Consider the following 16093-nt stretch of genomic DNA (forward strand, 5'->3'; position numbering starts at 1 on the left):
AGTCAAATCCATCGAACTCAGCACCGCCTTCCTAACCTGCAATCTTCTTCCTGACCTCTCCGCCCCCACCCTAGTCTGACCTATCACCCTCACCTTGACCTCTTTCCACCTATCACATTTCCGACGCCCCTCCCCCAAGTCCCTCCTCCCTACCTTTTATCTTAGCCTGCTGGACAAACTTTCCTCATTCCTGAAGAAGGGCTTATGCCTGAAAAGTCGATTCTCCTGTTCCCTGGATGCTGCCTGACCTGCTGCGCTTTTCCAGCAACACATTTTCAGCTCTGATCTCCAGCATCTGCAGTTCTCACTTTCTTCTCTAAATTCTGCACAGTTTAAAAAGCTGGAGTGAATGGGTTCACTAGTAACGTTCAAAATGGACATACACCTGAAAAGGAGAGATTTTCAAATCTATGGAGAACGAGTTGGAACTCACTGAAGAAGGTTTTTGAAGACAGGTTTGTGAGAACACGGATCATTAATCCCTTCCTCTTTTGCTGCTGGACACTACCTTAAGAACTGGCAAAAAAGTTGAGTGGGATGTTGCATGATGTTCAATGTCTGGGATAAGGTATTATGAGAATTAACTTTAAACTGGTTTTAATTAATTTATGTGAATAAGTGACATTGTGCAGTTGAGAAGAATGAGAGGAGATCTGATTGAGGTACATAAGATGTTGAAGGGATTGAAAGAGGGCAGGGGCAATCTAGAACGAGAGATCGTGGTTTGAAAATACTGGCTAACAGATTTAAATCAGAGATGAGAAGAAATTGCTTCTCTCTAAGGGTCACTAATCTGTGCAATTCACTACCCCAGAGTAAGGTAGATACTATGACATTGAATAAATTTTACGGAAGCGACAAACAGATTTTTGATCTTTAATGGGTTATGGAGAGTGGGCAGGAAAGTGGAGTTGAGGCCAATTTGAGATCAGATTGGTGGAGCAAGCTCAAATGACTGAATTACCTCCTCCTGGTCCTTGTTCTTATGTACTTAATGTAAGTCATCCAGTGTCTCCCTAGGGTATAAACTAAACAGTTTAGATCATGTGCTCAGATCCTGACGGATGTATATTTTACATCATTCTCAAAGACAAAATACTGCAATAAAACAATATTTTTAAAGTTTGAATTCAGTGATTCTATTGATTGAAAATCTCAAACGAGCAACTTTCTATTCTCATGCTTAATCACTCATTAGGCTTTGTTGGTGCACAAATGATGCATTAGTAGTTACATCAAAAGTGTCTACTCTCTCTCGCTTGCTTGCGACTATTATCCTAATTCACCACCCAACCAGAAAGGGGTTTTAAAAATCAATTTATTTATATTGAGGGAGAGCTGTACTGATGCAGGATGAGGGAGTTGTTTGGGAGAAGAAAAACCTCTTAAAATAATAATAATAATTACAGCAATCTTTTGTTTGGGGATAAACGAAAGGCAGACTTATTTAAACAAAACCGTTTGGATTAATGATAAGGTTGAAGTCTGGTGCTGGGAAAGCATTTAAAAGCATCGCTCCTGTTGAGCACAGTCATCACAAGTGGAGTCTGTGACCTTGGTTTGGGTGGGAAAAGCCATTTGGTTACTCTGTGACAGCCTCAGAGCTCTCTTTATCACAGGAGAGGGTCTGTCAAACATTACTGATTGCTGTCTCCCTCGCAGCTTTCTTCCGCTAACCAGCCAAATTGTCATTAATCAAAAGCTGACGAGATTTCCTGACACCAGAAGAGGGAGTTTTCAGGCCCCATCTGAAATTCTGCTGCACGTACGTAGCAAGACAAAGTGCCTTGTATGTTTCCTGCATGTGTGTGGTATGAAAAATCCAAGGGTGAAGTCAGGGCAGGGGTGTGGTGGCTGATGGGAAACTTAAACAGCGAGCTCACATGGGTGCTGTGTTTGTGTGTTTACTTCTCTCGCTTGCCTGTCTCCTCCACATCTCGTGAAGACTGGGCTAGTTACTGCCTGGCTTTTACGGTGATTGGCCTGCCCTCTGCTTCAATTCTCCATTCTTCTCCCCTGAGAAAGCAGCTTGCTTGATTGCAGGCCCAGTTAGAGAGTTCCCATCTTCCATTGTGTAACCTCATTCATAAATTTCCTCACTGAATAATGGCAGTCTATTGGACTACAAATAACCTAACCCTACAATCTAGGGCCTGGCACACATGCCTTACCCATGTGTCTGGGCACAAACATACGCATGTGGGTACGAGGGCATTTTTCTTTCTCCTAGCTCAGAGGAAGCCAAAACTAACTAGAGTCATCTTGTACCCTTCTACTGGTGCCCATTGCAAAGGGCAGTGTGTAGTTCATCTCAGAGTTTGGTTAGAGCTGACTGACATGAGAGCTTTCTGATGTGTGGCTTAGTATTGTGCTTTGTGGTGTGAGCTTTGAATACATCTATTACAAACCCCGTGGGCCATTGTGAACTGTGCATTTCGGGCATGGATCTAAGGAGAGGCAGGGAGCAGAATGGAAAAGTAGTTCTGGTTTGCAAAGAAGCATTCGGTGTCAGCCCATAGGTTGAGCATTAGTCTGTATTTTCCAAATAACAGTGAAAATAGCAAAAACGTTTGTCAGCAAAAATAGGATTATTGCCTAAATTTTACTGGATGGCAAAGGTAGGAATGTTAATTTAGATAACTGCAAGGCTAGATACCTGGAGATATTGATAAGGAAGGAAATATTCTTGGTTTCTGCAGGCTATCAGGCCAATAACTCTAGGATGGATAATTTTTGTTTTAATATAGGTGTCAACGTTAAGACCTAAGCATCTAAAAGCAATCAGTGATCTTTTCAATAGGTGTGGAAGCTGATTGCTGTGGCAATGATTGCATTTAGTAGTCATCATAGTTGCAACAGAGTAGGTGCTCTGCCCAGGTTAGGACCACGGTTGAAGTCTTTGTTTCTCAGGGCACTGCTTGGGTGTGAAGACATGCCCACTGCACACTTTCAGAAACAGCAGCAAATGCTAAACAAAAGGAACACTGGTGGTAAGTGGTCAGTCTACTGCCCCTTGAGTCTGCATCATCCTTCAGCAACATTCAGACTGACCTTTCAGATCAGGCCCCACTGGCAAAACAAATTGCTGAAAAGAAAACTCAGCAGGTCTGGCAGTATCAGAACAGACTTCTTATGAAGGTGTGTCTCTGGACCTGAAGCGTGTACTCTTGTTTACCTCTCCACAGATGCTGCCAGACTGTTGAGATTTTCCAGCACTTTGCATTTTTGTTTCAGATTTCCTGCAATCTGCAGTTCTTTGGTTTATCAAAGGCCAAGATTAGCCTTCATACAAGGAGCGAGTTTGTTGTTATGTCAAGGATGGACCTTGGACAGGTTAACCTGTCTTTTGTTCCTGTTATTTCCCTCAATGTGGCTGCATTGACATGTTGTTGTTCCCATTCTCCATGTTCGTGCCGTATTTGCAGAACACATGGATGTTTTAATGGATTTGAAACAGAAGTCTCTGCCTCCTGTTTTAGCTGAGGCATAATCCCTTAGGAACTTGCTGGCAACACTGTCAATGTTCATTTCTAGCCTCCAAAAGTTGCACTCCCAAAAGTTTGACCACGGACGTTTGAGCTTCAGTTGTCATTGTTTTATCCTCAAAGGCAAACATTTTTGAAAGCATTGTCCATTTTGAAGTCATTTGAGCCATCTGCAACATACTGAAACGTTCTCCACCCCTGCTGTTTCAGTTCGTAAATGTACCATGGGCCACGGGGCAGGATTGCACAGCTAGATGGTCCTCAGTGCAGTGTTCATTCAGGGAGGTTGATGGCTGTGGAAAACTTGCAGCAGTGTCCACTTGATTCTCTGACCAGTTTATTCTTTACTCTTCACCAAGAGAGTCAGTCGATCCTCTTTTGACCAGACCTGACTGACCGGACTGTAATAACAGAGAAAGCTGGAAATTTCAGAAGGTTTGGCAACATCTGTGGAGAGAGAAACAGAGTTCATGTTTCAGCTCAAAGGCTTACCATCCAAACTGAAAGAAGGCAGGTTAGGTGAATTGGCCATGTTAACTTGACCATAGCAGGCCAACTGGATTAGCCAAGAGAAATGTGGTTTTAAATGGATGAGGTGGGCTGGCTTGCTTCCACACTATGGGAAATCTATGTATCTTTCTATTCTACCAAAATGTCCATGTTCTTTGAAAGTCCATTTATATTACCTTTGTGTTAAGAATGGCTCAATTGGTAACCCTTTCACCCCTGAGTCTGAAGACTTTTCATTCAAATTTCATTACAGGGCCCAAAAATGAAAATCAAAGGTGACAGTCAAATGCATAAGAGAATAGTTTCAGGGATAGGTTGGGCACGGGAAGGCTGGGTCTGGATGTTATCCTCTTTGGAGGGTCAGTGCTGACTTGAAGGCCAAATGGCCTGCTTCCAAACTGTAGGGATTCTGTGAAACAGAACTCTCTTCTTGTGAGCAGCTAAACACTCTCTCTATCCGACATGTACTGTCGTCTGCCCACTCGTAGTTGTGGCTCTATTTGCTGCCACACTGAGGCTCAAATCTTCCAAGTGCATGTTACTGAGAGTATGCTTCAGGGCAGTAGCTAACTGAAGCATTCAGATACATGCTTGTCAACTACGTGATTTCATTTCCCCTGATAGTATTGATTTTTCAATCTTGTCACAAGTTCTGATTTTACCTTGATGTGTGCCGATAGGCTGCAGCAATTCACTGTTGACTCAATGAGCATTTATTGTCTCTTTCCGCCCCTCTTCCCAACCACCATTATGACACACACCTTTGGAACCCTTTTCCCTTGCCGGGCACAATCCTATTCTATTCATTTCCTGTTCTGACTCCTATAATTCATTGACATGGTCTAATTTCTCTAATCTATCTATCTATCCATCTATCTATCTATCTGTCTTTCTACCTCACAATCTATCTAATTATGTGCCTACATCTATCTGTTTCTCTATCTCACTTTCTATTAAATTACATGTCTCTATTTATCTATCTATCTTGCTATTTAATAATGTGTCTCTGTCTCCCTGTCTATCTCACTGTGTCTCTAAATCTCTCTCGCACTCTCTATCTCTCTCCTTCTCCCTCTTTCTCCCTACTGCCACCCTCTGAACACACGATAGGCAGTTCTGCAGAAAAGCAGCAAGGTGGAAAGAAAAAACTTGCATTCGTATAGCACCTTTTATGGTGTCAGGATGGCCCAAAGGCCTTTGCAGCCAGTGCAGTACTTTTTGGAGTGTAGTCATTATTCTGATATCGTAACCATAGCAACAAGATTGAATTTTAAAAAACCCTTAAAATTGTGTGGGAAGATCCCACAGATAGCAGCATATCACCGACCAAATAATCTGCTCTTTAGTGAGGGATAAATGCAGGCTTCTTGAACCACTCATATTCCCCGTAAGACTATAGAGCCGGCCGTGATAGGTGGCACAGCAGACAGTGAGGCACTCTCTCAGTACTGACAGATGGTAGCAGCTGAGATTTAAAAGCCCTAAGAGTTTGAGTGCTACCACCGAGCTTTTACTGGCATCAGGTAAAAGCTTTGTCATCAGACTCACAGAGCTGCCTCGACGCTCACTCTTAAATAAATGTCGTTCTTTGTGTTATATTTGCATCCAAAAGAGCTGTCTATGGACAGTCAGCATGGAGGAGTCACTGAGTCTGACTGAAAAGGCGCGAGACTAACCTCGGTGATTTCGGCCACTTAAATATATGCCTTCCTGACTCTTGTGCACAATGTGTTCTCCAAGTGATACCATCACTGCTCACAGTTGGATTGAAAATGATTTTGAACCTGAAAAGAAAAATCATGAATAAAATCTTTCCCCTCTTAAAAAATAATCAGGAATCAAAGTGTTGTGCAGGCCGTGTAAATCGATATTTCTGTCTGTCTGGGAATGTGCTTGCCAGCCTTTGTTTACTCTGAATTTTATAAATTGACAGAAAGGCATCCTGAGTTTGTTAAAACATTGCTGTGTGTAAGCCTGAGTGTTGCAGTGTTTGGGGTTGGGGATTTGCTGTTAAGTTTTAACCAGTGCGGTCTGTGCTCTTGTCAGCGCCGCTGAGGGGATCCTGTTTCTCTAAGTAAGTGTAAAGCTTTTGGGCACTCCTCCAGAACGTCCCCTGGGGGGGCCAGGAGCTACCCAGCTCGAGACTCTCTCTCGCTTGGCGTCAGTCAGTGCCCTTTTATTGTATCCATCTTCAGTTAATGATCTGCAGAGTTAGAGTACAAGACTTTTAAAATAAACACTTCATTATAAATGTGTAATGGAATTATTTGAGCTGCTTATTAAGAGCTGGGTTTTATGTTGGAGTACTTGACTTCCAGGAGATCGTTTTTCATATTTGCTATTTCATTCCCCAGCCCCCAAAATTTTCTGCCCTCTTGCACAAAGATGCTGGCAGAGGATTTCCGATTCTTATTCCGACGGTAAGCCATTAAAATGAATGGCTTTCTGTCAGGATTACATCTGGAAAACGGAGGCCACTGGCTCTCATTGGGGTTATAATTCCATAGATAATAATAGTGCTCTCTTACCTTGCTGAGCAGCTATTCGTCACACATGATCTTTTGACAAGGTTAGCCAACCTGGGAGGACTGTACCGAAGGCATATCCTGTCATCTTCACATATGCTCGGAACATGCTCACACACAGTTATTGATAACCTGTTAGGGGCTGAAGAGATCATTATTTATTTATTTTTCACGTTCCTGAGTCCAGGGTTGGCGAAGCACATTGTAAACCATTTCTGCCGCCTGGGTTGGATCAGCTAACTCAACTCAGATGATGGATCAAATGTCAGGCCTTGCTCGTATCGCTTGGATTTAACAGGGTTTTTTTTTAAATGATGAATGGTTTTGATAGATTGAACGGAGAAGGCATTTCCTCCAGTTGTCATCAATTGAAGATTAATAAAATGGAATGCTTTTCTTGTTAGCTATAAAAGAGGCAGGGACTGTTGCCTCTTTTAAGGGAAAATTAGGTATGCCATTGAAGTAGAACATGAAAGTAGACTGTGAAGAGAAAGCATAGCAAGGTCTTAGTTATTGAATGTTTTGGCGAGGGGCTGGCATCAACAAAATGGGTCCAGTTGCCTGCTCAACTATAAATCTCAACAGTTCTCTCCCACATGTTAAACATCATCTGGGTGCTGAGCTGTTATGGGCAGCACGGTGGCACAGTGGTTAGCACTGCTGCCTCGCGTCCAGTTGCCTGCTCAACTATAAATCTCAACAGTTCTCTCCCACATGTTAAACATCATCTGGGTGCTGAGCTGTGAAGAGGAGAGTTTAGCATCACTCAACAATGTGTTTGTCTGGTGTTTAAATAAATACCAGTGCAAATGCTCGAAGCTTGAATAATACCTCAAAAGTCTATTCACCCAAAAATAGGAAGGTCCTTGATTTATTTTTGAAGTTTAAACTCTTATCATAAAGAAGCTTCTCTCTCACCAATTCACTTTGAAGAAGGGGGATTGTTATGTTTCTGAAATCATTCAGTTTTAGAATAGGTTTTGATGCATTGTGTTGCATTCATTCTTAATACAATTAAAATATTAGTATGTAACATTATAGCTTCTGAAGATATTTTAATAAATTTTGACCATACTGAAGGATTACACTCAATGGATTTACTCACAAAGCTTCCTATTCTTTGGCATGTAGAAGACGCTAAAATATGTGCTCATTGGCATTGCTCTGGCCATAATACTGGGCCTGTCTTCATGCACACCTTTGTTGCTCAGCTTTTATAGATGTAGTTCATTATTGTACGAGTGGAGTAGTAGCAAATATTTGATGCCAAGTGCCTGTTTACAGCACTTTTCACACTGGATGGAGTACCTGCCAGCATATTTTACCCAGAGACAAAGTCAACGTATAAAGTTGTGTCAAATCAGTGTTTGTCTTTGATTAGATTCCTTACAGTATGGAAACGGGCCAACAAGTCTGCACCGACCCTTCGAAGGGTAACCCACCCAGACCTATCGACCCAGTCGAAGCAAAATGCTTAGACACAGTATAGTTTTACCTCCTTCATCTTTAGTCAGGGCCCAGGAGGGAGAGAGAATGATTGTCCATGTACACAGAGACATGAATTCTCGGTCTTCTCTGGAACAGCAGTTCCTCAATGAACTATATAGTCATTTTACAGGGTGGCACCTCCAGATAAGGCAACACACATATTAATTAGGTGACCGTTACAATCAACGAGTATCAGTGGCAGAGACCAAGCCCTTTACTATTATACAATGAATGTTCTTAACCTTGTTAACTGGATTCATACAATAGATACTTTTCACCTTGTTAGCTGACCTTGCATACTGAATGCTTCCAAATTTGTTAAATGGCTTTATATAATGACTGTTTTTCCACCTTGTTAACCCATTACCCTAGCCTCCAGCACTCCATTGTTAACTTTAAATTCTTATCTGATCTGAGTCATGCTCAGCTGAAACTCTTGTTTCACAAAACTCAGAGCTTAACTCTTTACCTGCCTGCTTATACATACTCTCTGACCCATTCCCCTACCCTATATTTACCCCTGACTAATGCACCTAACTGGATGGGCAATTTAACATAATGGATTCATCTGACCTGCACATCTTTGGATTGTGGGAGGAAACTGGAGGAAACCCACCAGACATGCAATCTTCACACAGACAGTTGTCTGAGGCAGGAATCAAACCCAGGTCCCTGGTGCTGTGAGGCAGCAGTGCTAACCACTGAGCCACCATGTCTTGTGTGTATTGTGACTGAGATGCTGCATTGCTATCTCAGTATTCCGTGATATGAAAAAGTGACAAGTGACTGTCATCTAGTATTTATAGAATCTCTTACTCACAAGCAATATGTTCTGGCCTTTAACTGAAACAGTCCTGCAGTTCGGAAATAGTCAACAATGGTAGAATCATGGATCGTTGTACAGAATAAGATGTTTTTGAGCTCTTCAGGGTTGTATTGGTGCAGATTCCACATCCGAACAATTCTTTTCCAGTTCTCAGTCCCAGCTCGTGCCTCCTGCCTTGCAATGTTTTTCTTCTTTAGGTGTTCCATCTAATTCCCTTGAGGTATTATGATTGACTCTGTTTCAGAAGCAAATACTTAACATTCTCATGGCTCTGAGTGACAATGGTTTTATTTCCATCCTCCCCTTGATTTGATAGCTTGGAAACATTGAACTCTTTGTTTCCACATAGGAGCAATTTTTTTTTCACTTCATCTCCTCAAGCTGTAATTCCATATTGACCCTGTCCTCCATCTGTGTCAGACAACCACTTAGGGTAACTGTGATAAGAAGACAAGTACCAGTGAATGTCATTAATGCCTCTAAGAAATGTCAATCAGAGAGCAATGGTTATGTAAGTCCCCACTTGCACCGTCAGTTTGGCAAAAGCAAGGCAAAAAAACCCATCAGGCACACCCCTACAGGAAAACAGAAGTCTGTGCAAAATAGAAGGGTTTGTAGTGCAGTAGGAGCATTCTGTTTTTGAGGTCCAGGCTCTGGATTCAATTGCCACTCCAACACTTCACAACTAACAAAGGTTCATCCATAACACAGCCAACAAATTTGTATATCAATCTATAAATCATGCCAACATATGGCATTGGCAGGCAGTAGAAATTCCTGGTCAGTCATTTGGTGGAAAAGAAGTAGGAGCCTCTACTGTCACCCTTCATAGCTCTATGCAACAATGTGCATGTGACCACACACCGGTTGGAGTTTTTTGGGGATGTTTAGGGTGGTGGAGATGATGGAGTATTTTGGCTTATTTGGTAAGATGGGCAGTATGGATCAGATTGGTGCCAATAACATGAATATCATCCCCATTCCAGCTGGGGTTGGTTTGGGATGTATTCAATCTTTGGTGAAGATTGTGGCACTGCGAGGTATAGCTGCCTTTGGACTGAGAACTTAAGAAAAAGAGGATCGGACAAATGCAATAGGTACACAAACACTACATTAGAGCCAACAAACCCAATTTGTGTTGTTACTTTTCACCAAATCCCCCTTTATCCCAAAGTATCTTTTTTTCAAAAATCATTTATTCTGCAAATTTGAATGGGCTTCCTTCGTCTCATTTTCCAGAAATAAGTTACCAACAGGTGTCCTGAATGAGAGCTCAGAACTCAGTACACATTCTTCCACTTCCCTGCCTCTATCTTTGTCTTCCTCGGTATGAACGTTGATACTTCTAAAACTTAGCGAAGTTGCCTCTCCGATTTGTTATGAACTTGTAGGATTATACCATTCCAAAACCAAAAGTTCCTAATTTGTGAGAGAGAGAAAGCGAGAAAGAACTTTTGAATTATATGGCACATTTCACAACCTCAACACCTTTACAGTCTTAAAATATACTCAAAGCATTGTATATTAGGTTAATGCAGGACCCAATTTGTACTCACCAATGCCATCAGTGAAATAAATAGCCAGGCAGTCTTAATTATTAATGTTGGCTGGGTGAGCACTGTTGGTCTGGTAGCAGGGGACTTGTTTTACATCAAATAATGCCAAGCATCTTTTATATACAGCCCAGCAGACAGAAAGGGCCTTGGTTTACTATCTCATTTGAAGCTGAAAACTGTGTTGCTGGAAAAGCGCAGCAGGTCAGGCAGCATCGAAGAAGCAGGAGAATTGACGTTTCGGGCCGATTCTCTTGCTCCTTTGCTGCCTGACCTGCTGCGCTTTTCCAGCAACACATTTTTCAGCTCTGATCTCCAGCAGTCCTCACTTTCTCCTATCTCATTTGAAGCACTGACACCAACAGTGTAGCAATCCGTTAGGATACCTGTGAAAGGTCAGTCTAGATCAGTCAAGTGCTCAAGGTCTAGAGTTGGACTTGAACCCAGAGTATTGTAACTTAATGTTGGGAACAGCATTTACTACTGATCTATGATTCATATTACATCCTTAAAATGTTACTCAAAAAGGTTTTTCCAATTCTCACAAGTAATATTATTGCCTTATTAGCATGTGATTTAATATCTTGTACTGGTGGATCAATTGATAGTCCATCTACATAAAGTTTGAGTTTCTGGGTTGAGCTATAAAAACAGTTCAATGGTCAAAATGTTTCAGAAACTTAGCCACACAGCAGATTAAATCTAATGCAGGAAAGTGTGAGGTGATACAATTTGATAGAAAAAAGATGGAAAGATAAAACCTACTCGGAGTTGGACTGTTAAAAAAGGGGTGCAAGATGAGAGAAACTTAGAGGTGTTTACAGTTGAATCTTTGAAGGCAATTCAGTGAAACCAGAACAGTTAACAAAGCATATGGTATCCTGGGCTTCAGAACAAGATTGCAAATACCAGGAAGTTTTATAAGCTTATATGAAACATTAGAGGGTTTCAGCTTTAAGGGGAGGATGGATAGGCTGGGACTTCTTTCCCTGGAGTGTCGGATGCTGAGGAATGACCCGATAAAGATTTATAAAATCATAAGAAATGTAAATAAGGTGAATAGCCAGTGTCTTTTTCCAAGGGTAGGGGAGTCCAAAGCTAGAAGGAATAGTTTTAAGGTGAGAGGGGAAAGATTTAAAAGCGACCTGAGGGGTACCTTTTTCACACACCGGGTCATTCACATATGGAATGTGCTGCCAGAGGAAGTGGTAGAGGCAGGTATAATTACAACATTAAAAAGACATCTGCACAGGTACATGGATAGGAAGGTTTAGAGGGATATGGGCCAAACACTGGCAAATGGGACCAGTTCAGTTTCAGAAACTCGGTCAACATGGGTGAGTTGGGCTGAAGGGTCTGTTTTCATGCTGTGTGATTCGATGACTCAGGTGGAGTATTGTATCCAAATTCGGGGACCACAGTCAGTAAGGGTGTGAGAGCTTCAGAGAGGGTACTGAAGCATGTTTCAGGATTAGAGTTGCATAGTTAGGCTGGAGAAGTTGAAATTGTTCCCTGAGAATTCGGAAGAAATGAGAAAGTTTAATACAAGCGTTTAATATATAGGAAAGGAAGAGTAATAGCTTCCAAGGGCTGATGAATCTGATTAAAGGTGATTCATGAAAGAACTACCAATGACAAGGAAAAGAAACCTTGTGTGATTTCAGATTTGAAATGCCTTACCTGGTACTTCAGTTAATTAGATTCGATTGCAACATTTAAAAGTAAATCAGATACATATTTGCAGGAGACAAAATTGCAAGCTTGTGGATAAAGTGTTGGCGGGGGAGTTGAACTCGTGAAATGGTCCTTTTGAACATGCTATCTCAGATTCAATAGGCTGAACAGCCTGTTTATGCACTGTACAATTCTATAATTCCAAGATGGCCAAAATCAATATTTTTTACTTTGCCTTTTCACCTTATCCCCTGCAAGGTAGGTCTGCTCTCACTTGTCAGCTTTCAGTTCGAGCACATAAAATGGGATGAAAATCAAATTCAAAAAGCAGACATGGCTGTGAGGTGATGGCATGAAAATTCTTCTCCAGATTATCCTTTGTGGTATTTTTTATAAGTGCTTGGTTTTTAATGATCCCTTTATAGTTTTCATAACTCATCGAGAATGATTCACGTTAAAGCTATGTGAGGCTCATTTTGACTCTAGGGAGAAAGTGAGGACTGCAGATGCTGGAGATCAGAGCTGAAAATGTGTTGCTGGAAAAGCGCAGCAGGTCAGGCAGCATCCAAGGAGCAGGAGAATCGACGTTTCGGGCATGAGCCCTTCTTCAGGAATGGAGGGCTCCTGAAGAGGGAGCACATTTTCAGCTCATTTTGACTTTATGCAATATTGTAAAACAAAAGGATGGTAGTGAAATGATAGCTGTTACATCTCTTCTAATGTTTATTTCTGATCGCTTTACCGTCTCTCTCAAAGTCAAAATGGTAATCACATGATTTGCATTTTGAAAGTTAAAAGAGAATTTTGTCACTCAGAGGGTTAAATTAAAAACTCTTATGATATTCTCTATGTGAGGCATGGTGAAGAAAAATATTCTGTGTAAAGTTTATTTGTACGATTGATGGAATTTTAGGAAGCGCTTGAAGCATCTGATATTTATATTGAAAGAAGCACCACTAGGCCACTTGAGAAATTAGACCAAAGTTAATATTTCTCAGAAGATAGACGTCAGTGCTTTGGGACTTTAGTATCAGATTCTGTAAGTGCCTCTGATCTTAAGGACAAAAGAGTAAAAAAATGGAGGGAGGGAAGATTGTCTGCGTAAATTTAAATGAAGAAGTGCTGGTGTGCCATTGTGGCTTGGTTAGTGCAGGCTGAAGGCGGGTGTTAATTATTTGCGAGGTCTCCTGGTAGCACAGCAGGGTTGCATCTCTGAATAAAGCAGCTGAATTGACAGTTTTGTTGCTGCTCCGGTCGGTGTGATGGAAGTGTCGGAAGAAGTTGTAACCCCGAGTCTGAAACATCTGGTAACTGCGCTGGCAGAATCGATAAGGATATCTGCAGTTTGTTTCTGTCAGGCTCTTTTTTTTTAACAGTCTTATTGAAACAAAAACTTGAAAGTTAATAGCTTCTCATACAGAAGCTGTGGTCACGTGCTTCAGCCCTATAATGCTGCAGTGGAAAATCTCTTGGTAGCAGAGTATTTCTGCTTGCCAGTCGACTTGGCCATTCTTCAGCCTTGCTGTTATTCCCTGCATCTTACTTTTAAGCGGCAGAAGCAAATTATGGGAATACTCTCTCAAGGATCTCAGACAGAGAGGTTTTGAACAGGAGACAGTGCAAGAGTCATCTCGCAACACAATGAATTTCTGCTCCCGTGCTTCTTGGCATCAGAAGCATGATTTCAGGAGCTAAAACCCCAGCCAGTAAATGCTCAGGTAATTATAGAAAAGAATCCTATCAGAGCAGGAGCTGAATGTGCCTGGTCGGGAGTTATGATTTCCGGAATCAAAAGAAGCTTTGGGTTCTCTGTAGCTTGCACAAAAGAGTTGGTGGATGTTTGATGTGATGTCAGGTTACCAGATACCCAACCTTAAATGTTATCTCTTTTTATCCATTCTTTAGGTGATGAAGTGGCCGTGCTTTTACCTTGTCATGTAAAAGAATTGTGTATTCATGGCCCTGGCCTCTGCACATTTATATTTTTGTCATTTTATTGCAGACTATAATTAGAACTGAAATCGTACCTGTACTAATAGTGCCTTCTTATTCTGTATGTCAGATTATTCATAGTCAAGCAACTATGGGAACATTAAACCACACCCTGAATCTATTTGGTGAAAATAATGATAGGCATTAATGGAAATATTATACCTTATTTTGGGTGATTTCTGTGTGGTTTCAATCTAGTCACTAAATTTTCACTCCATTATTACCCTATTAGTGCTGAACTGGCATTGAATTTGTTTTGAGTCAAGGGGAAGGACTATCTCTGGGGATGACGAGAGTGACTTTGGGAAAAGGCTTTTTTTTCACTTGTTAACCCTCTGTGGACAGCATCAGTCTCAGACTTCTGCACTGTACAGATCTAACTGAGCACTGGGGAAATGGTGCAGTTAGTTGCTCAGCTCTTTCTATGCAGGAATTCTGAATTTGAGTGCTCTCTGCAAAATAATAAAAATTTGAATCTGGCTCCGTGCTTGGCAGTCAGGATTCCGAGCTCTCTGCTTGGCAGCACGTGGGTCAGGGCAGTAATTTGATCCTGTCCAGCTGAGCGGCAAAGTCTGCAAGGTTACATTTAGTTCTCACCATCCTGATCCAAGCTGGACGCGATAATCTCGTGTGAAATGACATACTGTACACATTCTCATCTACTTTAGAGAAGTGCTTAAAAGTTTGTGTTCCTTATATGCATATATCTTAAATATATCTGTGTATATATTTAAAATGTATGTATCTGTGGATGTTGCAGTAAATATATTGCAATGACATTTTGGACAGGGAAAATTATCCTGGTATCTTTGATAGATTAATGCCACTTGCAGACAATCTCATATACTGCACTGGTGCAGTATACCATATGTTCTTGTAAACAAGGTTTGCCAAATCCTTTCCCCTCCATTTGAGCAGAATATATGAATACATTAGCTGGAGTTTGTCTAGTACCACACAATCAGAAGGTTTTATATAGTACACAGCAATCCTGTGGAGGAGGTGTTGACGGATGGTCACTGAATTTTAACCACAATATTTGATCCATGAGATTATCCGTATTGAAGATTGACATTTTATCAAGAGGAATTAGAGTCCGGTAATAATGGTGACCTAGCCAGCGATATCAATGTCGAGTGAACACATTTTTGAAAATTGGATGGGGTGGAAGGAGAGAGATGGGTTTTAGGTGAAGGAGGGGGGGTATTGGGGATGCAAAAGATTGGCATGGAAAACAAAGCAGCTTTGTTTTTGAAGCATGATCGGGACAGTCTTTCTCAATCAGATGTCCGTGACTTTTGCATGCCAGTCTCAGTTGTTTACTTCAGGTTAGTGCTGTCCTGCCACAACAAATTAGAAGCTTTTGTTTTTGTTCCATGCCCCAGATTTTGTACAATATCATGATTTTCACTGCTAAGTACATACAATCCAGGATCCCCGGCATATTGAAATCATAATACACTGATCAAAAACCGAGAAACAAGTGGCTGCAGTTTTTCACTGAGCATTTGAAGACTCGTGGTTTTATTGTAATGTGAAAGTTACAATTAAGTCATTTGGATGTATCATGGTATTTATGCCCATGTGCAATGAGTAACACCCAGTTTTACCCATTTAGAAGTAACTGGACAGCTCATCGGAAAGCTTCAAATGCACACGGTCTCTGGAGATGCCCATCGTGGCATTGATGAAAGCCTTGGATGGCAGGAGGACTGTAACTGCCTTTGAAAACTCCTAAAGTAACAAAAGCTTGAAGACCAATTGAGTCCCTAGATCACTCGGATTCTGCCCAGTAGAGAAAGAAAGTCAAATTGGAGATATTACTACAAGAACAGTGTTAATGCACATATTTTAATGATGTGGGGATAGGGGAACAGAGCAGATAAAAATAGGGAGCAGTGAGTGAGCAGTCTAGAAAGAGGGGACGTAGATGTACAATTAAATTTAAGAGATTTCAGACAAAGAGCAAGAGAAGAATTGTAGTTCTGAGGGCCGTGGAAGGCAGAACTGGAGTTACTGATTGAAGCTAAGATTTTTCAA

At 41.3% G+C, this 16093-nt stretch overlaps 1 protein-coding gene across 26 annotated transcripts in view; it reads left to right on the forward strand.

Annotated features, from left to right (window-relative positions):
• Positions 1-16093, forward strand: part of LOC122557375 (teneurin-3) — a 2612756-nt gene that overhangs the window by 2226237 nt on the left and 370426 nt on the right. The window contains exon 1 of one of the 26 annotated variants that reach the window (XM_043705226.1): positions 13626-13779. The exons of the other annotated variants lie outside the window; for them this stretch is intronic. Within the exon in view, the coding sequence (XP_043561161.1) occupies positions 13740-13779 (40 nt within the window). The 5' untranslated portion in view covers positions 13626-13739. Of the gene's footprint in view, positions 1-13625; positions 13780-16093 lie in introns of those variants that run through there. 26 annotated transcript variants of the gene reach the window in all.

The sequence above is a fragment of the Chiloscyllium plagiosum genome, chromosome 2 (assembly GCF_004010195.1).
Source record: "Chiloscyllium plagiosum isolate BGI_BamShark_2017 chromosome 2, ASM401019v2, whole genome shotgun sequence".
Lineage (NCBI taxonomy): Eukaryota > Metazoa > Chordata > Chondrichthyes > Orectolobiformes > Hemiscylliidae > Chiloscyllium > Chiloscyllium plagiosum.